Genomic DNA, 25,828 nt, shown 5'->3' with positions numbered 1-25,828 from the left:
TTAATCCTCGCCGATAGACCGAGAGAGCTGTCTCTTATACACATCTAGATGTGTATAAGAGACAGTTACAGTACAGTATGAGATGCAATTTCTTCAAAATATGGAATTATTTAACCAAAAAGATTAAACCGAATATAACAAGTCAACTGATATACACAAAAAGAATGAAAATTAACTGTAATTCACGATATCGCTAAACTAATTGTGATAAGCCTACCCTGCATACAACCTACCGGTCGCTGGACTGGAGATCAACATACTGTTAAAAAAATAAAGTTCTGTTAAAAAAAAAAGTTTAAAAAAATATAAATGGAATACTAAACAATATGTTTCAAACATAATAATTGTTTACTGATATAAAATTACCGCTCAGAAATCGACCTAAACAGTGATGATATTGAAGCATGTTTCCTATTTGTTTACATTACCATCCGGGTATTTTGCTAGCTGGAGCGTTCAACTTGCTTGCTCGAATGGCGTCCATGCGATTACAGAGGGCGTAGTTTTGTGGAGATAGGAGTTACCTATCTTGCGCCGCGTAGCGGCGCTATACGATCTTTGATACTAACTACCTACCGTAGGCCTATTAAAATTATGTAAATATCGTATTATTATTGTTTTAAAGAATATTTTAAGTAATGCTAGCTGATTTCAAAAACCTGAAAGTGTTTAACCAAAACATTCAACATACAGTATGTATTATTCAATTCAATAACTAATTAGATTAGGGCCTAAATACCATGAATTGTAATTTTGTACAGTACGGTAATTTAAGTAAGCATCACATGAAATTCTAATGTTATTTAACAAAAATGACAAACAAATCGAACTTGAACTTTAATTAAACATTTATTAGAAATGAGTAGAATTATAATTCCCAATTAGACTGCATAGTGGGTTTAACAACATAATAATTACGTCATTAAATCAACAGATTTATTTTGAAATATTGTCCTGATAAATAAAAAACAAGGCAAATAACAAGCATCAGAGAATAATATTACACGAGGAATAATAACATTAAATCTGAAATATTTTGTCAGTTATATGCTTGAAATAAAATCAGTCACATGTAAAATAACTTAAAATGTCCAAAAAAAAAAAAAAAAAAAAAAAAAAAAAAACTCCTAGATCCTATTCACTAACATCCGTACTCAATATAATAGGCCTACGTACAGAGATAATAAAATGGTATAAAATACATCGGTTTAGATTAAACATGGCCTTCCGTATACTTATTTTAATTCTTAGTATACATGGAATATCATGGTACCAATACAAATATACAACTCGTAAAAAAAATAATTTCGAAAAAAATGTAAATTGATTTAACTTCCAGGAATAGGAAAACGCGTGAAAAATTAATATGAACTTGGTTTGATAAAATATTATGAAATAATTTGTATTTTCTAAAAATATGTTATTCTTTATATTCATTTTAATTCTGAATGTAATTGAAATTTCATAGTGTCAATAAAATTAAGAAACTTCAAAAAATCTTTCTTGAAGAAAAATATAAATTGAATCATGTAAACAAAAGTCAATCGAAATAATAGAAAGATGCATGCGACAGAAACCCGGAATATTTAATGGTTTGCTATTTAAATTTCATTTTTTAACTTGATTAGTAATTCGATTGATTTTATTGAATGATTTTTAATGTTTGATGTGATTATGATGTGATTTAAGTGTGTTTGTAATGTATGTGTATTCTGTAGTAGTACGTTGTTATAATCGTGTAGTGTGCATTCATGTTTGTTTTCGTAGATCGACTGGACGCCGTTATTGCACGCTGTGTGGGACGCACCAGACAACGTGTTGGAGATGATGATTGACGCAGCAACAAAGAAGACCATAGAACACGAGAACAGCGTGAGTGAAATTAAATATCATTACATTTTATACAAACAATACAAAACACATATCATGTATACAAATCATGCAACAAACAAGTAAACATCAACTCAATGTAGATTACAGTGATTTATATCATTTAAAACTATAAATTATGATTTTATTATTTGATTTATATGCATTTTTTAACTCTAAAAAGCTTATGTTATGAACATGATCACTATTTTCTCAATAAAAACTCTCAAAAAATATATTTTATAATGAGAGAAAAGTAATTATGTTTGGATTTGTTTTTATCAGTATGATTAAATCAATATATTAATGACAATAACATTTATATTTTACACAAAAAGTTCATTCGCTAAAATATCTGAGTTTGAAATGATAATTTAATAATAGTGTTTAAATAGGCCTTTTGAATAAAAACTTTTAAAATAGTATTTTAAAATGAGAGAATGTAGTTATGTTTGGATTTGTTTTTATCAATATGGTTAACTAGATACATTATTGACAATAAAATTAATATTTTACACAAAATGTTCAATCGCTAAAAATGTGCATTTACTGTATATTAATGTAATCTAGTAGGCCTAATAGTGCCTTTTGATTCAAACATTGTTTGCCCGATTCTACTTTATAAGCATCATCTAAAAAATATTAAATTATGTAATTAGTATCTAATAATGACTCAAAGTATATTACAGTGATATATTTTATTTAAAACTAAATATTATGATTTTACTATTTAACTTATCTGATTTTTTACAACACTAAAAAGCCTATGTTATGGGCATGAACACTATTTACTCAATAAAAACTTGAAAAAAATATATTTTATAATCAGAGAAAGTAATTATGTTTGGATTTGTTTTTATCAATATAGTTTACTGAATATATTAATGACAATGCAATTGATATTTTACACCAAAAGTTCAATCGCTAAAAATGCGAATTTGAAAGAATATTTGAATATAGTGTAAAACATAGACCTTTTGATTCAAACATTATTTACGCAATTTTACATTATAACCATCATTTAAAAAATACTATATTATGTTAAATTAGTATCTAATAATAAGGAGTGAAATAATTAATGTATGGGTGATGTAACTGAGACGTTTTGTTTGTTGATATGTGGTGTCATAGTTTCTTGTTGTAGTTTGTTTCCCTGTGTTATAATTTTTTACTTTTCACTTGTAGCTGCATCAAACTATTCTCCATTTATTGGCGGGGTTCGGACGTGTATCATCATTAAGACGCGCGCTGCAAAAATCAAGCATTAAAGTTAATGGGAGAGACGACGTAAGTACAGTGTAATAAAACAACACTTTTATTAATTGTAAACAAATTAACATCATTGAATTCACAACATATTTTGTTATCACATTCTATTTATTAATATTGTTGTATATTTTAGTTGAAAAATAATAATGTTCCGTTCAGTATTATCATCATCATAAAATATTGTCGTGATTATTGAAATGAATTCACAAACACTAATTACCATGAATAGTATCCATCATCATAATTTGTTTAATTAATATTCTATTTTATATTATCATTATCATGTTTATAATGATTACAATGAGAAATAATTAAGTACGATAAATAATTATTTCAGCTGTTTTACGTCGACGTATTATTTGTAAATTTTATATTCTTGTGTTGTGTCTGTACTTAACAACAAACTTGACATTGATTATCCTTTCATTGCAGGATGGACGCACACCACTACATGAATGTTTAGATAATGAGTACTGCAGTTATGAAGAACACCGCGAAATGGCAATGTGCCTCATGGAACACGGCGCATTACTAATAAAAGAGAACGTAATGTACATATACAAATAAGAATGCATCATCAAAATGATACCAGTCAATGGCTTTAATACAACAACTGTATATCAGGAGGCACTACTACTAGAAAGATTTCATGTGTCTAAAACAAACATGAGAAATTTCAAATCTAAAAAAAAAATAAAGTAATACCGGTACCCTACAAATATTTTTTTTTTAAATTATTTTGTACCAATAAATTTAGTGATAACAAATTATCGTAAAATTATCTTGATGCTAATAGTGTTGCTGTATACTTTGAAAATATTATTTTGCTATATTTTATGAATATTATTATTAAATTAAAATGTATTTATTAATTTTGATTTGGATTCTTTACACTAATTGGAATATTTAATAATTCTTCTCATAATATTTAATTTGAAACTGTTATCGAAATAAATACAACTTTTGTGTACTCGTGTCTGTTATTACAGAAAGGAAAGACGCCTCTTGATTTTTATGATAAGAATAAATGTGGTAAATACGGCGGTCGATCGATCAGACGAGAGAAGAAGGAAAAACTGAAAAAGTTACTTTTAGGTAAATTGACGAACTCATTGTATATTTGAGAATTTAATCATCTGCGGTATATTATAGTCTGTACATGAACGCCTAATAAATATACTCAAGTTTTAAATTCTGATTTTGAAAAAGGCTACATAGGGCCTACACAGTGGCATTTTTCCAATATTTTTTTATCTATATTATTATGACAACGCTATTTAGAGTAAATATTTAAAAGATTTATTTAATTTTGGTTTTTAAAGTTAATGTAATATACCAGTACTTGAAACAGACATATTCTTATTTTAAGACATGACACTTCCTGCACAAATTAAAGCCAGAGGAAAAGATGCAGTTACTGCATTCGTCAATGAAATTGAAAAAGGTGAAATGACGTTGGTAAATAGCAGAGTGATGTTTCTAGGAAAGGAAGGGGCTGGTAAAACCAGCCTTGTAAATTCCATCCTTGGAAAACAGTAAGTGAAATTGAAGCCTTATTTTATCTATTTAAATAGAAAGGACAGCTTGGTGTTACATATATCTCAACGTTATGGAAAGGAAGCTGACTAGTTCAAGCAATTTTAAATTACTCTATTTCAACAATTCTAACTAAAATTATGTGCACTTTTAATAATCTTTGTTTGTAAATCATCTTTTCATGACTGCTTTCAAAGATAATGTCACTTTATCGTTTCAACAAAGATACTAGAAATACAAGATAGAGTTCTCCACACAAAAAAAGTGTTCCACCGTGTTCCACCGAAATGCATGGTGGGAATACGAAAAATGTGACGCCCCCTACAGCTGGATCTAAAAAAACTTGTGCCAAACTTTCGTTACCAAGTCGTCGCGTATTTTATTATCAATTCTTAACAAAGATACTAGATATAAAAACAAACTGGAATAAACACCCAGACAGTGACATCGGTGAATACATAATCTCCTTGGTGGCGGTAGAAATCGTTGCTATTATCCAAATAATACACAAAAAAATTAAAGCATAATCATGAATCAGTAAAGAATAAAACAACAATACAGCGCAGAATCGCATGGCCGGACGCACTCTTAGTGAAAAAGTTTTCCGCCATTAGTAGAAAAGGAAGGGCGCCTTTTGCGTCTGGATATACTTAGCAACAGAAGGGCGCCCTGTACGTTGGGCACGAAGTATAGGAAACTTGCGTGGTTAAAAAGAAGGGCGCCGCCTACGTTGGGCACGACTTCCGCCTCATTTTTACAATGCGAGAACTCTATCTTGTATTTCTAGTATCTTTGGTTTCAAGCATGTTATTTTGCGCATGTGTGTGCGTATTGTACGCTCGTTTGTTAAAAAAAGAATGTGTTGCTAGATCAACGATCAACGAAGGTCAAATTCAATTAGGTCATTATAAGCCTCAAAGCAAAGATATCTTTGCTCATACGTAGACTACGAGTAGAAACTGTAATGTAATTTTTCAAACATATCGAGACATTTATTACTAAATTATTAATATAAAATTATCTTAAGCTGTTTTACATAAGTACATACTGTGTATGTAATTATTATGGAACGTAATTCATTATTATTATTTATTATTAGTATCATCATCATCATCATTATTATTATTATTATTATTATTATTATTATTATTTAACATTAATTTATTATTATTACTACTTTAATATTAGCATTATCATTATAACCATTATTTTTTTTTAAACCGCAATTATAGATTCAATGAGAATGAACCATCAACTTGTGGTATTCTAACAACAACAGTATTTCAAACTGTTGGTGTAGACTGCTGCAAGTGGGAGGAACATAAGGATGTAGACGGTATGGATAATAGAATTACCGTAAATATTTAAATAAACACCCTGGGGAATTTATTGAAGGGAGGCGTTTATAATATTTTGGTGGAAAATATGTACGTATATAAACTATAAATAGGTATGCACTAATAAACGTTCTGTAATTTCACAGTAATCCTCATTAATTTAGTATCTGTCTCTTATACACATCTTCACATCATGACCATATACAATGTAATCACATTTAAATTTCATATAAAACAAACACAATAAGATTTTACTAATTTAGACAAATTATTAAAATAAAGTTCTCTAAAGGTTAACTACAGTTTTTTTAGTACAAATTGTAATTAAAATGTGTTATATATTATAAAAACTGTATTGCATAAAAATACTAATCGCTTGGCATTAAGAAATAGTAATAGGTAAAACAAATGACTATGTTAAACGTTTAATATTAAAGTACCATTTCCGGGCATATAAAAGAGTATTTTTAAAATTATTTTTAAGGGCCCCGTCGTCTAACAGGAGAAGGTTTCGTCGTGGAATATTTTTTTTAGTATAAGGTCGGAACTTCGTTTAGGCTAGCTTCCTCATTGAGCTATTTATGTTAATTTTCATCAAGGATACCCTAATAATGCTTGGAAGGTTTCATTGGAATCGTGGAAGCAGTCTCGACTTTGACATTAGGCAATTATGAATTCATATTACAATAATTCATGCCTAATAAAATAGCTAATAAAATTCATAAAAATTGGTAAAATATTCGAAGCTTCTAACAAGCACCTCCCCCGGTCAACAGGCCTAGATGCTCGCTATGCTCGAATGCTGGATTAATTACCCCTCCCCCACTTTCTAAAACGTTCTTCTGACATTAATCCCCTTATTTTTGATTTTGATTATTTTGTAGCGTTGATATTTGGTACTTGATGTTTCCACATTTTCAACTATGCTAGTAATGTTTTATTATAAATAGAATATTTTATCTACATAGGAGTAACTAAAAATAATGATTAAAATAATAATAATTTACCAACTACTATACAATTTTTACAAACTATTTTATTGCAGGAAACATCAGAAGAAGCTACAAGTCTAACTTCAGGGGAAAAAGGTATTTATTATTTAAGAACACTGTTCATCACTTCCCTTATATCATTACAGGGGAATTGGGCTGTCGATAGTTTTTTTTTCCGCTAAGCCTTGTTTGTCTTTACATTGCACGTTGTCTATTTTTCTAATGCCAGCTAAATAAACTTAAACATTTCCCTGACGAGAGCGTAATAAGGTGGTCAGGCATCGCTCAAAAGGGATACAGTGAAAAGCTACCGGGCATGTAAAAGCTATATTGTATTTCCTCCCCGATAAATTGTAATTTTTATTTTCCTCCCTCCCCCTTCCTCTCTAATTTTACCATCTTACGCGCATTTACTTGATAATTAAGCCCTCCCCCACTCAGATTTTCACGTGTCACTTTCATCTTTCTGTCGATAATCCTAGATTTTATAATTCCACATACCTTTCAGTACATTTTAAGCAGTAACATAATATTGCTCATGGTTATCTTATCATCTTTTCTTGCCATTCCTCATAAATTTCATTAAATATGGTCATCATAATCATTCATTTATTATTACATTATCCTCATTAATTTAGTATTGTATTCCATTGTCATCACCATCATCCATCTTCAGACCATCTCTTCTGCTCTCAAAATATATATGAGTTCGAATTTTATTTCCTTTTTTTTTCAGAAACTTCTGATGTGTCTCAGAGTGCTGCAAATGTATCGACTAGACAGTTCGATAGACTCCCAGAAGAAATTTTAAAAAAAGTTGTAGCTAATCTTGACCGCCAGAATCCTGAACGAAGCAGGAGCGCAGAAGAACCAGAACCCGGCATTTTTAAACGATTCTTCATGAAAATAACGAGAAACAAGCCTACTAACAAAGATGCACGCTTTGAACGTGTTGTTGAAAATGTACCTAGTGATGTAACATGTATATGGGATTATGCAGGCCAAATCTCATATTATATAACTCATAGGGTAAGCAGCATAAAACTTTACTGATTATAGTGTACAAGGCTACATTCTAATATTATTGTAATTGTCACTGGATATTAGATTATCTGTATCAGAAATAGATTTTTTTCTTTCAAATGTGATGTTATAATAAACGCGATTAAATAATAATAAAGAAAAATTGGTCGTCTGAAAAGTTTAATGTCAACCATATGACTATAGCCAATCACATACTGTTCAATATTTTGAGAATTCTGGAGGTGCTTAAATTATATTTTTATTAAAGTTTAAAGCCAATTATCATTAGGCCTATAGCCACTAACGTAGTGTTCACTCGGGAGTTCGTGGATGTTTAAATATATTAATGTTTGTTGCACCACTACAATGAAGCAAAAAATTAAAAATATGATAAATAGCCTACAGCAACATTACTTATTCACATCAACATGTATTAAAATAATAAGTACATAAATCTACAATGAAGAGTAAATTGGAAAATATTATTTAGATACGGTAAAATTATTAAACAAAAGAAAATACGCTAATGCCATAGAAACTTACAAACAGAGAAAAATATTTAATCATGGAACGAACAAAGCCAAGGATAACCCATATGACTACTTTCATTTGTGTCCTTAAAATTATTGATAATACAATACCGATCGTGCTGATAATAGTTGATATAATGACGCATATCTACTCAACAACACTAATATAGTTTACGCACTTAAACCAAGAACTTTCAAAATACAGTAAGCCTTGATTTAATTTTCTTTTAATGATCAGTTAACATTTAGGTGATGTTTAATTTTACTTTATGTTTAATATTTTTCCATTAATCGATCATGTGTTTACGTACTTATTTTTTCCTTTCCAGTTTTTCTTGACAGATGGATCGTCATATGTCGTTGCTTTTAGTTTGTTTGAGCCTTTAAATGAATTGGCAAAATCAAGAGGTCCACTAAAAGTAAATAAATCATTTCACCTTTTCTACTATGCAATAAAAGAGAATTAGTTTCCATTAACTTATTACATATCATATCTGTTTTTTGTATATTAACTATGTTCTTATATTTTGTATAGATAGTTTGAGTAACTTTGTAATTTAATAGTCTTATTTATGACACTCATTTTATTTTCTCTCTTTACTCTTCCTTATTCCTTTCTTTTTTTTTATCAGGATCTGTTTGAAATGACTAATCTCCAAATGATTATTTTCTGGATACGGTCAATATATGAGCACGCTGTACTACAATATAATGCAATTACGAAATTGATAAATGACACTATAGCTTCACCCACAATCAGTTTGGTTGGCACTCACAAAGACAAGTTAGAGGGAAGTGAGGAGAATAAACAGAATCAGGTAAGATATTACATCGCAGTTTTAGACATAAGTATAGTCGAATTTTGTGTAATGTAAAAATTTTTAAAAATTGTTAATACATAACGTGATAAATTTAATCTCTACGTAAACAAAGTATTAACAAATATTCCACATGGTCCTAAAAGTATGTATATCAGTGGCCTTGCTAATACTAATACTGTATTGTAGTTATTTAACACTAGATTTTTAAGTAAATATTTTATTGAAAATTTCTTTTACAAGAATTTGCCTTTTTGAATATGGCCATGACGACAATGACGGTGATGTTGGTGATAATGATGACAAAATTCAAAATTAGAAAAACTGCAAAAAACACCCAAAAAAACGAAACCTTGCATGCATTTGACTAAGTGTTTAGGATGATCTTCACCACTGGAATATATTTATTATTGTTTTTTTTAGATTTATATTTCCAACATAACATAATACATCAAACGACAATTAAATAACATGACGAGAAGAAAAGAAAAAAAAAAACTGCGTCACTTCACCCAGCAGGACACTAAGTAATGGAGCATCATTAAACAGAGGCAGGGGGAGAAAATACTTTCTCCAGTCCACCGGAACATCGACAGAGCATGTAGCATCCAGTCCCAATCCTCTAACAGACAGGAATAGACTTCCACATGCCGACCCGTCCGTTGAGTATCTTCACCGGACGAGTCAACAATACGTCTTCAACGGAAAATAGTTATGATTTACGGCGGTAGGCTTGGCCACCTGGGCTTCAAGTTTTCCTCCCAGTCTGAAGCTATTTTTATGGCCCTCCACCCAAAAGTAAATCTTTATTTACCCCCATGTCCATCATTGAAATCCACTTTTATTTTATTTAAAGTTTACCAAATGTTATCATCACCCACCCTTAAAATTTATTTTATTTTCCCATAGCGACTAAATCATTGTCCTCTTAAATAGGTGGCAATCCCTTTATCATGACAAACATAAACACATGGTGCTTTATAAACTCATAATCAGACTTATGGAGTTTTTTTTTAATCGTGAGTGAAATATCCTGGGATCCTACAGGATTTAAACAATGACCTTGAGATTGGAAGGTGAGCATCCAATCTATTCAACTCCAAACGCTTTCAGGACAATTTCTACACCGTACACACAGTTTTCTACAACTACTACCATGCCTTCCAGAATTCTGCACTACAAAGTAAAAGAACAGTAAACGGGCTATAAGTAATCCGTTGTTAGGAAGTTCCCCACTCTAAGTCATTGAATCCCAATTTTGGGTGATCTAATGTGCTTTGTTTTTGTAAATTTCAATGTATGAAAACACAGGTAAAATGAAATTATATGAAATTGTACTATTTAATTTTATTCAAAGATTGAAGCAATATTCAAAATAATATTTGAAGAAATCAAAGGGATGCCTTTCGAACTTCACGTTGACAGAACGATGTATGCTGTGGATAATACATCAGCAAATGACAAAGGGATTGAAGAATTAAAAAAAAATCTCGGAGGTTACACAAAGCAAATGGCAAAAAAAGTTCCCACAAAATGGGTTGATTTCCAGTCGAAAATCCAAGAAGTCGGGAAAACAACACTGCACATGTCCTTAGACGAGGTACCATTTTGTCGTATTTTTCCTAAATTTCCTCAGCCTCATAAACATTCTATAAAATTGTGGAAAAATATTATAGAATTAATTATAATAAATGTGATTATTATTATTATTATTATTATTATTATTATTATTATTATTATTTGTGTAGTAGCAGACAGCAAATGCATCTTAAGAATACCACAATAATTTTCAACCTCAATACCATATAGGCAAATCCTAATGAATTTTATTATCAAAACTCGGTATACTATAAAACAGATATGTTTCGGCAAATCCTTCGCCATCTTCAGTGAAACGATTGCTAACATGCAATCTACTATTTAAAGGGAGTGAACAACTGTGAAGCATTGTATTATTAATTATTTTTATTATTTCTATATTAAGGTTAGATGTAATAACATTTCAATTATACATTATAATATTATAATTATACTTATAAACAACTATTAGAGTGTTTCTAATATTTTATTCAATATTTTTTTTAGGTCAATGAGATTGCTGTCGATTGTGGAATTCCGAACGAAAACACCATCCACATTCTCAACTATTTAAATGATTGCGGAATCATTATGTATTCGCCAACTAACATGAAGTTGAAGAACACTGTGATTACTAACGTCCACATGTTGATTGAAATCTTCACGAAAGTAATCACAACAGAAGATCAGGTACTATTAACAATCAAGTAAACTGGCGTGCGGGATAGACCATACACATTTTAACATATAGTATACCAAATCCGAAATAATAAGAGTACATTAATGACCATTTTCGAATTGCACACCTGACCTGTTCTAGAATACATGCTAAATGTGCTTTATAATTAAAGAAAAGATGGTATTTAAAATCCTCTACACACTTTTATTAATAAGATTATGTTTTTGTTGATTTTATTTTTATTTAGAGACCCGCAATGATGAAGTTATGGCATCTGCTTGATAAAGGAATTCTGAGTGAGACATTGCTACGTCATCTGTGGAAACATGAGTTGGAGGAAGACGCTAGCAGCTTTGACATTTTTGTCGAATTGATGAAGGTTTTTGGACTGCTCTTTGAGAAGCAAACGGTAATTCAATGCCTCTACTTATCATGTACTGTATATATACTGTCTCTTATACACATCTAGATGTGTATAAGAGATTATATGATCTGTCTCTTATACACATCTAGATGTGTATAAGAGACAGGCATGGAGGTAAACACAACAGCTAAATGTTTGACTTAAGTCTTGCTCGCTAAAAATTCGTTATATTGTGGCATTTCGGTACACAATATAAGCATAGAGAAAATAGAACAACTGTTAGAATACTGTCCCACAATCATAGTTCATCCTCTAATATTTTGAAATTAATACTAATAATATTTACAGTAACATTTTGAAGGCGTTTTGCATCAGGAAAACCATTAAGAATAATGTTTTGCAGAACCTAATAATTATTTTATCTTACTGTAGACTATAATATGAACTCATATGAGGAAAAGTAGAATTTACATGTAACAAAACAATAGCAATACCACTGTTATTTACAGTAAATAGGAACTGCCGTGTGCCACAAAATAAAGATTCACTTTGAACAAAACACTTCCATGCTATTGTTAATTGGAACAAAACAATTGAAAATAAGACATGATTTAAAAATAATAATATATTGTTATTTAGGTATTAAACTACCTGGAGCATCAACTGAAGACTGTTTATGGTACAACAGAAGGGATCGGCTACAAGTTACGCGTCTTGTGCAGCGTATGTCAACCAACACAGCAACCTCATCTGCATGATCTTGAGGATTGTCTGAAAAAAGATAAAGTTTCGTGTGGAGATTTGTCAATGAAGACTTTTCGTTTCAAAAGACTTTTTTTAACAGGTTAGTGACGAAATGTGTGTTTAGGTTTTTCATAATCCGTTGTATGTGTGTCGCAATCTACATAGTTTTTATTTCATAGTAAACAAAGTAAACTCACGGGTCCTAGTTGATTTCCCGGAATATTATGGCTAGGTCACTGTAATTCCAATACTGTAGTAGCCACAGCACAGGACGTGCAAATCGGCGCCACATTCGACATAGTAACGGCGGCTAAACAATTGCGCTATATGCCGAACATTCCACGTTTGTCAAGAGAATGTACATTGGTTTCAAGTAAACAGTAGCATATTTTGTGTTAGTGTTCCCTCATTGTAAAGCTGTAAAGGTAGGAGAATAATTCATAACTTGCAGCGTCATTATGTTAAATTTGCATAAATCCTCTCGACGTGATTCATTTCAAGCGGCTGTTCTTCCATATAGTTCTTCTGCAGCAATGTTTCGTTAAATTTTGAGCTCACGGATTTGAGATTAGATTTGTCTTATATCATACTAAGAGTCTCTCTCGTCTGTCATTCCTATGTCTATATTAAACAAAACAAAACAAAAATAAAATGATCAGATATTGTAAAATGAATGAACAGTAATATGAAATGCATAATCTTTATGTACTTGTAGATATTCCGGATAAATCCTTGTCTATGGATCCACCTCATAGTCCCGTGTTCACAGATTCCACACACAGAGAGCAGATGTCAGGTAAATCGGTTGATATAATAATCATAGTTTTAAAAGAGAACAGACTGTTATCACGTCTGTCCTTTATTTTAATTGCAAAATACGCAGAAAATAAAGTGGCTTATTCGTAATACTCCTTGCGAAAATTACAGCATAAAACAAGGATTCGTTGATGGGGGAGCTCTTCCGTCGGGGAGAGCGGGTACCCCTCCTGATTGCCCCTGACGAGGAGAACAAGTACAATTCGTCGATAAGTTTAAAAAAAAAGAAGTAGGCCTATTTTTTTACAAATTAGTAGACTCTAAAATCGAGTAAATAAGCCTTTGAAACCCCTAAATTGTCATATTTTTGGAGAGATTCACCCTCCCCCATCCCCGGATGGCTTCTCAAACATTTTTAACAACGCCTGACCACGCCTACTTTGCTCTCGTTGGGGGCACCCAAATATTTTGAGATATTTAATTTATTACACCATGGATCTTCAATTTCTGTGTTTCCTCTGTCTATATTAACAAAAACGTATGTTGAACAATAGGCCTATCTTTATTCATTTTATCTCTTCATTGAATTTATTCAATATAAAAAAAGAAACCCAATTATTATGCATAATATTTAGAACTAAACGATAATAAGAAGAGTGAAACAGAAAGCTACTAAAGATAACCTTAAAGAGGAAAATAAAAATACATCTTGTATTTACATTGAAACAACATTAACCAAACGAAAAATATGTAGGCCAATCTGACCATCATTAAACATACTTAATATATTAAACTGTGAGCACCGATCATTGTTCATTTGGGTTGTTGATGTTGGCTAGCTGGCTGGATGTTCCTCGCTGTCCTACTGGTGTTTCAGACGTCATTCATTTCGAGCGGGTGTTCAACCATATCGCCTAAACAGTAGGTCTGTTTTGCTGTTAACACATCATTCCATTCTGAACTTCATAGATTTGAGATTAGTTTATCACATTATGGGTCTACTTGTCTATTATTCATCTGTCTATATTAAAAAAAACAAATAAAACTTACATCTACACTTATTTTTGAAATAAATGAGTAACAATCTATGTGAAATGCATATTATTTATATACTTGTAGATGTTCAAGATAAATCCTTGTCTACGGATCAAGTTCGTAGGCCTGTGTTAACAGATTCCACACATGGAGAGCGAATGCCAGGTAAATCGGTTGATGTTGTAATTGTAAAATAGCGGGCAACATTGTAATAGATGACTTTGCTCGTAATTATTCTCGCGATTATTGCAGCATAAATTAAGGAATGTGTTGACTTGTGTACCTCAAAAAACTTAATCACAATGTAGCAATCAACAATTCCATTTTTTCAGCTAAATATTAAAATATTAGTAAAATATTAAGAGAAATACACCAAGTAAGCCTACTGTGTTGTGGAATTTAACCGGGGACAAAATGATCACAAGTCCAACTGGGCCATTCGTGTTAATATACACCCTATGCATGTGTATTGACTTGCCCACTTATTTCGTAGCACAGCTTGATTAAGAATGTCAACAATTGGTTGGTTTGTATAATATTACTCCTAGCCTATTTTTGGGCTAAATCTTTATTTCTATCACATCATTTTTAATAAGAAATAAAAAAAGTTTTACATAGAAGGGTTAGGGCACCATAGTGGCGCCATGTTTTGCGCGGCGTGCGAAGCCCTTGTCCACCCCAGAAAAACAGGTTATATGATTGTAATTATTATTAGTAAAAATGTTACTCTTACCCAAACTTACTGTTTTATGTAAAATGTACTGTATAAAGGATCTTTAAAATTCATATTTAAAAAAAACCAAAAAAACAGATGGGAATGAAATTATTGGTTTTCATTGTTTATTTAAAGTAGGCGAATATTGTGTTTAGCGGAGACGCTGTTTAAATCCATTTTGGCAATTCTGAAGGTAATTAGTATGTATGTAAAAATGTACATTAATAATAATAATAATAATAATAATAATAATAATAATAATAGTAATAATTTCTTATGTTGTTTTTATAGAAATGTCAGGTATGCAGTTTAATGCTTTTAAAATGGTTGTCTCAAACTGGTTCGATGAAAACAGATGTCTTAGTATGTTGAAAGTGTTGTTCAGAGGTATGGTGGACAATGTGAAACTAGCAGAAATAAATAATACGATAGACTTGCTGAATGAAGTGGCTGTACATGGTAAGATGAGTGCAGAGGATCCTTCTCTACTGTATGACACCATCAGAATAACTGGACATTTTGCTCTTCAAAAGAAGATCCAAGAAACACTGCCATCATTCCCGGATGTTAAAGAAGGAACCATTTCAACAAGTTTCATTCCACACAGACAAAAACTAATGAAATTGGGGAAGACTTTAACTGCAGATAACGTGACGCAGATCGACGGATTGTATAATACACCTCGTAAGATGTATACCGACAGTTGGAGTATGATCACGGATCTAGAAGACAGACTGGAAATCAGCGAAGGAAATATGACGGTTTTCATGAATTCTTTGATACTGCTTAAGCTTCCTCTGGCATTGACCGCATTGACAGAAGGTATGTCGGCCATTCTCTTCACTTAAATGTCGACTCGTGAAATACCTTTAAGTTGTAATTATTAATCACACATATTTATATCTTTATGGACTACTACTATTAATAGATTATATATTTATATAATTATTTATATATTATATATATATATATAAGTTGTATTTATTAATCTCACATATTTCTATATTTATGGAATATTACTATTAATAGATTATATATTTATATAATTATTTATATATTATATATATATATATATAAGTTGTATATATAAGTTGTATCTATTAATCTCACATATTTCTATATTTATGGAATACTACTATTTATAGATTATATATTTATATATTTATATAATTATATATAGATATATATTTATATATATATATATATACATGACTCCTAAACATGCGTTATACATGTTAAAAATTATACCCTATATAAATATTCTGCATTATGTTTTCAATTAATCTTTTTCCTAGAGCTCTAAATAACGCATCGGATTGAAGTAGTCAAAAAATATCAAGATTCATTTTACCCTCGTTTCGATTAACTATAAGCAATTTTTAAAAAAACGGCTGTTAGTATAATGCGGTAAATACGGTTCAGTCTTACTAAAAGGCACTCACAGCACAGATTTGCATATCATTATTTGTTCCAACGTTTATTACTACATAACTTTTGTTCATTATTTTTCACTAATAGGCATACACAGACAAAATTGTAATAATTCGCTTTTGTTTGTAATTATTCTCGTAAATATTGCAACATAAAACAAAGAATTTGTTGATTGGTGCAAATTAAAAAAAAACTTAATAATAATGGAACAATGAAAAAGGAAATTATTTTTCATTTCGAAAAAATAATTTGCATCAATAACCACATATGTTGACATCGTGTCAAATTATAAATGACTCGAAATAATATATAAGTTCAGGCCTAAGGAGTCCCCCACAACGGGAAACTTGTGCTAAAATGTATGACCTTAGACCTCACTCGTCAGACCCTCAGTCAGACAAACTTATCCCCCCTCGGGCAAATCCTGGTGCCCACTCAGTGCCACCCTCTAAATTATTGTCACAATTTAAACAGATGTCATCAGACATTTGTATCCTAGATCATTCATATATTCATATTCATATATATTTACATAGCGCCTTTCTTTGCAGATACGAAGCGCTTCTGTCCCTGATTCACATGCTTAAGTGTTGCTGCTGTATTCAGCGCAGAAGCAAGCAACCCCACCAGGTACCAACAACTTATACTCCTTGGTGGAGAGAAGCAATGCAGACTAAGTGCCTTGCTCAAGGACGCAAACGAAATGCACAGCGAGGGATTGAATCCCCGACCTCAAGGTTGTTGGGAAACCAAACCTTTCACACAGCGCCAAACCGCTTTTACTTTGTAATTACAAAATAGTAACTTCAGTATAGAGATACACTCCCACAAGTGGTAAATAAAGATAATTTAGTTAAGAAAACGTATTGTCGTCATCGTGATATGGACCCAAGATCTTCCATCATCACAGAAGGCGTATCACCTTATCAACGTTACTACCTTGTGCTTTAATTTTCACTCAATACCATGAGAAAGAAAAACCAAGAGCATAAGGGGACACATAGCCAAGATGTAATATTGGCTGTGTACCTGCTTTTTCCCCCTATTTTTAGGTGTAGTTTGACAAGAACTACTAACCATTTTCTTTAAAGAACTACCGGTATGAGTGGACAGCTTCAATCAACTGCTAGATATCGTGTCGTCATGATGGGAACGACATGGAAGCGTTTATTATGCTGAAACTATTAGCGAGTACGACTGTATACCAGTAACCACATTACAGAAACTGAAAAAGCCAATCGAACTCTTTCGATTGCTCTTGGGTAATGGACTTATAAGTCAATCAAACATTGATGTTCTTGTCGAGGTTGTTATTTTGTGCGAACAGAGCGGTGTAGAGTCGACAATCAAGAAATTGGTACTAACGTTTCCTGATTTAAATAAACTTGTAATATGTGACTTTTCGGATCATTGAAGAAATTTGCTTAAATTTCGTACAGTTATGAGCAAAGACCATAAATCTTTATGCATAGAAATTTTTATTCATAAAGATAGCATTGGTTATTTGTATAACCTTAATGTTAGTGAACTAACAGATTCTTGGTGTTATTTTTGTTCTTGGTAATATTGGAACTAGAAAACAGAAAAATACTAACGGCACACACAAATGAAAAAATTATTAATGCTTATGAAAAGTAAAATAATAGTAGCTGAAGCACTTCTAAAGCTATTGGTGTAAATATTTTTTTTAATCCAAATAATCATATAATTGAACTCAACTTTTACATTTGGAATTTAAGAAAAGAATTTACACCAATAGCTTATCTCCATTCCAAATAAATTTGTTTAAAAAAAATGCTAAATAATTTTACAATCATATACCATAATTCTGGTATTGCTCCATCCCGCTTGTGTAATGATATTGAAATGGTTTTGACCAGTATGTTGCCTGAAATATGCCCACTCACTTAAAGTTACTCTGTCATGAATGGCTTATTGAAAATCGCTGTAGCAAAATTTTGGAACAAAATTACTATAACAATTGAAAAGAGTCAGTTTTAGATTTTTCAAAATTGATTATAAGAAGAATTTTTCCTAATTATCGATTGAGCCTGGTTTTCATGAAAATCGCTACACGTTATCTGCCGACTGCTTTGGTGTCGCTGATTGAGCCATTGAATCAGGGAGTGTACACGATTGCGTCGTGGACAGCTACGCAATGCATGGATTGCAGTAAAATTGCTGTTTTGTTAGCCTTCTTAATTAATTGTGTAATCAATAAAAATGGTGACAATGTTAACCTAGAGTAGATTAATGATCAAGAGAAACAGAAATTGGTAGAACATTATTGATACACAAGCTTTCGTGCATGCAGTGTGAATGTAATGAACAATATTGTACTGAAAGATGTAAAAAATATGTGTGAAATAATGAAATTGACAGTGGTTTAGAGTTTATTCTAGTTGTATTTAATTGTTTAAGGCGGGCTGTAACTTGAGAGAAACATTCATTACAGCGGAGGGTGGTTAGCGATAGCTTTGATTATACAAGTAACGACAAGTATTTAAATAATTAAAAACTCGGGTGCAAAATGCATTTGCAATATTTTGTGTTTTAAATCTCATTACAATACCTGTATATATATTTTTGTATATTTATCAGTATCAGCTCTTTTGTGTATAGTATTATCAGTGTTATTTGTTTTAATGTATTTTTCCTTAATTCCAAGTTTTCAAATGCATTTTATATGGCTTGACTTGTTCTAATAAATTATTATAAATATATGTTTTATAGTATTATAGTATTATATAAGTTTATATAATATATAAACTTTATATCCCTGAATAAAGCAGAAAACAAAGGAACTTACGTTTTGAGCGTTTGACTATCACTGTAATAGTCTTCTTACAGTCAGCTAATTAATATGCCTTGCACTACAACAACCCTGTCTCTTATACACATCTAGATGTGCTTGCTTTAAAGGTGTTGTTCTATATGTTTGGAAGATAAGGTCTTCCACCATCTCCATTCAACATTGGGCTGTTGGCCTGTTGTGATGGCTTCCTTGACTTCTCTCTTAAACCAATTGGTTCCACGGTTAGAAGTTTAGTCTCATCAAAATTAACGCTGTGATCCGGAAACTCAATGTTAATATTGTTTTAGACTACCGACGAATCTAGTACTAGTATTTCTTAAAAGATTCCATTTTGTTAGTTCCATATACTTAAGACGAAAACGTATTAAGTTGATCCTTGAATTATTATAGTGTTGTTTTCACTTTAAGAATATTTAGTTTATTGTATTTTTTATTGAATAATAGGTAAATATATTATTACGTAGGCCTATGCGTTTAGGTTTGTTTATAACAATTGTGTGGTTATTTTAAACATGTAATTATTTGGGTTTGTATTGTTTTTTCTAATTAAAAGATAATGGTATTGTTCAAACATTCTGTGTTAATAACATGACTACGTTAAGCCTGTATTTAATAATAATAATAATAATAGTAATAATAATAATAATAATAATAATAATAATAATAATAATAATAATAATAATAATGATAATGATAATGATAATGATGATGATGATGATGATGATGACGATGACGATGATGATGATGATAATGATGATATCTATACTGTGGCACAGTGTTTTCATTGCAATGGCTACAGTGTTTTCATTGCAATGGCTACAGTGTTTTCATTGCAATGGCTACAAAAAGTTCGGTTGAGATTTTCTTCCACCAAATTGACAAAGAGTACGTACCGTTATGAGTTATAAAACAAAATAAAGATCAATTCCATTTTATTTGAATTTTCTAATAATTAAATTTAAATTTAAATTTAAAATTAAATGAGAAAAGAAAGGGGTCATTAGACTCGAATCACACCATTCACTTTTTGCAACAATGGAGCACGATTTTAAAAAGTTCTAAAATCGCACTCATCGTAGTTATTCGTACTCAAAAAAGAAGTTTTAACGCAGGTTGCCTGTTCCAAGTGAACCTACAGGCAAGAAGACATAATCATTAGAGCTACGTACACACTAAGCTACAGACAAGAAGACGCAATCATTAGAGCTACGTACACACTAAGCTACAAGCAAAAGGACAGTCATTAGAGCTACGTACACACTAAGCTACAAGCAAAAGAACAATCATTAGAGCTGCGTCGCAACAAGCTTGTGACAAATATATGTGATTTGCCCATATATGAGTATTCCTGGATTTCTTATTATTTTGTGCGCATATTGCGTCCCATAAGATAACAAGGCAGAACAGCCGGATGTGTACTAGCTGCTAACCTATATGCTTATAACAAGGAGGTATACAATTTTTTATACCTCCTTGCTTATAAATTCGTAAGTTATCACAAATATTAGGCCTACTATGACTCCGTTTCATTCATTTATTATTCGTCTTCGGACAAATTTGACATTGGAAGACTCCGTGAGTTACTGCGATTATTTGAATTTTAATGTTTTTTATTGTTGTAAAAAGTTAATTAAGTTAACTTAGGCCTAGGTGTAGGCCCACGATGAGAAGCGATGATCGTGTTGCGGTGAGGGGACGACGTGGGCATGGGATGAAGAAGTATGGTGCGCCTCTAATGACTAATTATTGAGGCGATGTTTTGATTTTCGCAACATTGAACCGTTGATTTGTTATCATCGTAGGCCATAATATTAACGTTACAGCAAAGAATTTTAGCATTGCTTATTTGCTTTTATAATATTATATAATATAATTTATAACAGTTGTCCATTTGTTTTGTTGTAGAATTTACCATCATATCAGATTGATTTTACCTCAAGACCCTCATTTACAATAACTTTAAAAATAACGTTAAAAATAATTCCACATTTGAATTGCTTAATTTACATTTAAGTAAGCCTAAGTATTAACTTGCACTTAAACATTGGAAAGGAAAAATAGTCAATCAATTAAAAAATTTGAAAGGTCTAAAAAATCATTAAAAAAATGTCGATTTGTATATTGTGGGAGTATGTAGCAAGGACAGTATAAGTAGCAGTAACAGTTATAAGTCCTTGTCTGTAGGGAGGCTTTCTTGACATTTATAATAGGCCTATATTATATTTAAACTTGCGGTACACCACTTAGATAGTTATGAAACGAACTGTTGTTTTTTGTTGAAAATGTCTGCATCTTTGTTATTTTGTAGAAGCGCAAGAAAGTTGTTTTTTTATGTGTGTGCTACCATGAACACCCAATTATTTTTCTTGGACCCCTAAGTGGTCCGCATACACCAAATTGGGAAGCAATGATCTAAAAACTAAGAATAATATTATTTAATAACCTATGAGGGATTGACAATAAGTGCTGACATTAGTGTCATATTAGGATCATAACACAGATTATGTATTCTTTACTTTAAAGCTTTTAATTCTGTGGGTGAAAGGTCACTTGATAAAATTCTGTGTATGTTTAAACAGATTTGATTTTTACAAAACTGCTGTTCCTCATCTCAATTAATTTATTTATAGTACTCCCTCTAGACCATTGTACGTTAACTATGTTTTTAGCCGTGATTGTGCAATATTCGCAAAAAAGACGAAACGTTTGACAAACATCATGTGATTTAGGGTCTTCGTTATATCTAAGTTCAACAGTACTTCAAATGGATGAACTTAAGTTATAATAAGCGTAGGCCTAATTATAAAATAGATGCCGTCTCATTAGCCTTAATCATCATAAATTTGAGTAAGAAATAAATGTTCCTTACGAAGAGTGTACTGTGTTTTTTTAACATACACCCCTACACTTTTCCGAAGCGTCTACTTGGTTCTTTAACGTGCACCTGGAGCTCCATTGCACACGGGACCAACGGCTTAAACGTCTCATCCGAAAGATGATGCGCTACCGTAACTTTTCATTCTCCACGATGCCTAAACACGTCACACATGTTTATCCGACCGCTAAGCTGCTCTTACATTGTATATTATTATTACTAGTAGCAGAATAATATTCAGTACAAATGGAACCAAAGTGGAACGCCCCGCTTCAGTGTCGGGGGGGGGGGGCGTAAGGATTTTCCCCACAGAGTTGGTGGGAGCGAGGTCGACGACGGACGTGCCGTTGTCCACGACGGGCGTGGTCAAGCATCGCTAATTTTTTTTTTCTTTCCGAGGAATTGTGATTTTTTTCCTCCCCTTTCATGGTAAAGTTCTCTCCAAGGGGAGGCGCTGGATCTCCCCCTAGCACCTTCTCTGAGTAAGAGACAGCGGTGCCTTCAAAGGGGCCGGCTAGAGCCTCGGTCATGGTCCTGGAATAGAAAAAAAATATCCCTGGTAGGGTTCAAGGGAAGATTTTTGTGCTTTAGTAATGGCCCAGCCGCCCAAATTGTGCTTTTAGACTACAAAAGTTGGGATTAGGAATCAAAATAACCTTATATTTATTTATAGGCAAATCAGACGGCTTCGTTGTGGAGTCGGACAACGGAGGATCCAGTCTATCCGACAGGGAAGGGATTTGGCCTGCTTGCCATCCTTGCAGGCACCGATCGACAATGACAACGATAAATTATATATTGTGGCTGCAGGCTCTCTGGTGTAACGATCTGTTTTTACACTATATCAGCAATACCATCTGTCCCGAACGATTTACTCAACATTGGGGTCCAGTGTTGTGTATCCAAACAGATGCAAACAGGCTTACAGGTAGCTCATCCGCCTCTAAAATTCCTTTCACCCAATATTAGTTTTATTTTTTTTTTACAGTCAGCTAATTAATATGCCTTGCACTACAACAACCTGGTGGGCTTCGAATCCTTTAAATTTATTCAAATGTACTTTCAAAATTTACACAATTCAATTTGCCTGTTCAAGTACTTTATCCGCTATTGGTTTAGACGTTAAGGTACATTAATTGTATACAGGCACAGGTAGGGCACCTATTATACTCCAAGTGAAAAGAAGCAGTGTAATGAGAATGCCTTTCCACAACAGCAGGTTTTCTAAACAGCTTGAATAGACTCTTGGAATTTTGATCAATTCATTTTCAAAGGTGTTCTGTGTCTACAGATATATAAAGTACACTAACCTGTCAACAGTATTGTATCGCGTGTATTTACGTAGCCTACCTCTGCACTGTATTGTCCTGTTATTGCTGTATCATCGGGTGATGTTTTGATATGATTTATGAACGCATTGTTGAACTGCTTCAGTGCATGCAGGATTAGTGTCCATACTTCCACAGAGATCTATAATAATTGCTGTCTTGAATAATACTCTGCCGTTCAAAATATTCTACCGTGTCCCTAAACTATCATGTCTGAGTTGTTACTTAAATACTACGCAGACATACTCAGTTTGGTATTTAAAAAATACTATTGTACTTCGGTAATGTGAACCTCTAGAAATAATAGGATCATTAGATCTTTATATCAATTTTTGTTTATAGCTTGCTGCTTATTTAATAGGCCTACCTATTAATAGGAAAGTTAAACTTTTGTTTGCAGAATAGTTTGGGCATTATCTTGGCACCCATTGTTTTAGGAGAAATCTGCCCAGAAGTTGTCAAGCGTAAAACTGATATTAGAATCCGACTGGTATACTCTCACGTTTGCATTTTATATTATTACACTTTAGCAGACCCATAGCACTCACATGAAGTTTAATAATTTAACATTTTGCTTTTAATTGTATATCCACTGTCTTTTTTTCAAATATTACTATGATGTGTTTTTAATTTTTTTATTGATAACTTTGATGGAAATAAATGTTGAGATTGCATCACAAACACAAAAATTACAATTAGAGCCTAATTTCTTCTTTACCTTTTCTTTTGTTATTAAGAGATGCTTCTGCATTTTAATTTGTCAATTATAACCTATATGTTTTTGTCGTTGGTGCTGTTGTTAATGCGAGGAGCACTATGCAACCATTGGATAGGATAATTCTGTAAGCATAAACCTACAAATGTTGTGACGGCCTGATATCCATAAGGGGCATCTCCGAGATCCAGGAAGAACCTTGGTCCCATGAGGCTCAAGTGAAGAGGTAAAATTGCGTGGTGGGCGTGGTCGAGCGTCGCTTGAAATGTTTTGAAAGTGGTCCAGTGGGGAAACCCCAAACAATTTTAACAATTTAATGTTTCAGAGGCTTACTTAATCGATTTTTTAGAGTCTACTAATATGTACAAAATACATATAATTATTTTTTCTCCCCGACGAATTGTCGTTTTTCTCCGCGACGGGCGGGGGTGGGGAAGATAGCTCTACCCGACGGGGGCCTTCCCCGGTCACCTGCTGGCGCCACGCCTGCCTGGGGGAGTGAGGGGTTTTGGGTGCGAAGCTCCCTTAAAGCTCTTACAAAGGTGCATTTTGAGGGCCCTATATAGTGATTTTGAAACCAGTAATTCCTGAATATTCTTTGAAAATGTTCATTCATTTAAGTGTGTTTAGATAATGTACAGTAGGTTTCAAAAAGTGGACCTTTTGGAATTTAGGAGGAGAAGGAGGTAAAGAGTAATCCAGCAAGATAACAATTTTAACCAAGTAGTCTGGCATGGGTACAAGCCCTGGTCCCCCGACCATTACCCAGCCAAACTTTAATAAAATCCAACAAAATGGTAAAATGCCGTCAACTCATAAGGCCTCCCACTCCCCCATCGTATCCTTTCTCTACATAACCCCACAATGGAGGCATAATGATCCCCTTTCTGTCCTAGATACCTCGTAGATTCCAGGTTTACATGCCTTCAAAATGTGTTGTTAATATGCTGGTATCGTTTCTGTGAGAAATCATTGAAGTTGAACTAAAAATGTGGTTGGGGTGGAGAGGGGGGCCGCTTTACTAAAACGACTATAACTTTTTTTCTAAGGATTGAAGAGGAGGTTTTTATCCTATTTAAGGGGACACTCGTGCACATCGATTAATACAAAAGAAAAGCTTTGTTAACAGTTACTTCCTGGTAGCCCATGATTTTGATCAAAAAGACTTAACTATTAAAGACCCCCTCCAATTTTAGAAGCACCTTTCTGTCGCCCCCGATGATCTTATATTTTTTTATATTGATGATGATTATTTTTTTTAATATTATAGACCAAAGCATAGACCACGAAAACATTGGTCCCTTGGTAAATAAATGGAGAAAGACTTTTTGGCTGTGTGTACCGTATAATAAAAATAATAGACAATTCCAGTGACTGGATATGTTTCAATTATATTTTCACTGTAAAATGGTTGGTAAA

General features: G+C 32.3%; 2 protein-coding genes across 2 annotated transcripts; both read left to right on the top strand.

Moving 5' to 3' along the window:
* The first annotated feature begins 7,627 nt into the window (after nucleotides 1–7,627).
* Nucleotides 7,628–12,753, top strand: LOC117101477 (probable serine/threonine-protein kinase roco4). Its single transcript, XM_033241447.1, has 7 exons — nucleotides 7,628–8,032; nucleotides 8,886–8,975; nucleotides 9,189–9,374; nucleotides 10,732–10,974; nucleotides 11,460–11,642; nucleotides 11,879–12,065; nucleotides 12,635–12,753. Exons 1-7 carry the CDS (start codon nucleotides 7,904–7,906, stop codon nucleotides 12,751–12,753), a joined length of 1,137 nt encoding a protein of 378 aa, XP_033097338.1. The 5' UTR covers nucleotides 7,628–7,903.
* LOC117101476 lies at nucleotides 12,396–17,285 on the top strand. Its single transcript, XM_033241446.1, has 5 exons — nucleotides 12,396–12,839; nucleotides 13,455–13,535; nucleotides 14,615–14,695; nucleotides 15,537–16,067; nucleotides 17,228–17,285. Exons 1-5 carry the CDS (start codon nucleotides 12,803–12,805, stop codon nucleotides 17,248–17,250), a joined length of 753 nt encoding a protein of 250 aa, XP_033097337.1. The 5' UTR covers nucleotides 12,396–12,802; the 3' UTR covers nucleotides 17,251–17,285.
* Nucleotides 17,286–25,828: the final 8,543 nt, after the last annotated feature.

Source organism: Anneissia japonica, unplaced genomic scaffold, assembly GCF_011630105.1.
Source record: "Anneissia japonica isolate Jap-2015-1 unplaced genomic scaffold, ASM1163010v1 scaffold61593_len78748_cov122, whole genome shotgun sequence".
NCBI lineage: Eukaryota > Metazoa > Echinodermata > Crinoidea > Comatulida > Comatulidae > Anneissia > Anneissia japonica.
The sequence above is the reverse complement of the archived record's forward strand: the minus strand, read 5'-3'. Positions and strand labels throughout refer to the sequence as shown.

Coding starts and splice junctions, on each gene's coding strand:
- LOC117101477 (XM_033241447.1), top strand. CDS start 7,904: ATGAAAATAACGAGAAACAAGCCTACTAACAAAGATGCACGCTTTGAA. Junction 10,975..11,459: donor TGCACATGTCCTTAGACGAG/GTACCATTTTGT, acceptor TATTTTTTTTAG/GTCAATGAGATTGCTGTCGA. Junction 11,643..11,878: donor TAATCACAACAGAAGATCAG/GTACTATTAACA, acceptor ATTTTTATTTAG/AGACCCGCAATGATGAAGTT.
- LOC117101476 (XM_033241446.1), top strand. CDS start 12,803: ATGAAGACTTTTCGTTTCAAAAGACTTTTTTTAACAG. Junction 13,536..14,614: donor ACACAGAGAGCAGATGTCAG/GTAAATCGGTTG, acceptor ATATACTTGTAG/ATGTTCAAGATAAATCCTTG. Junction 16,068..17,227: donor ATTGACCGCATTGACAGAAG/GTATGTCGGCCA, acceptor CTTTCTTTGCAG/ATACGAAGCGCTTCTGTCCC.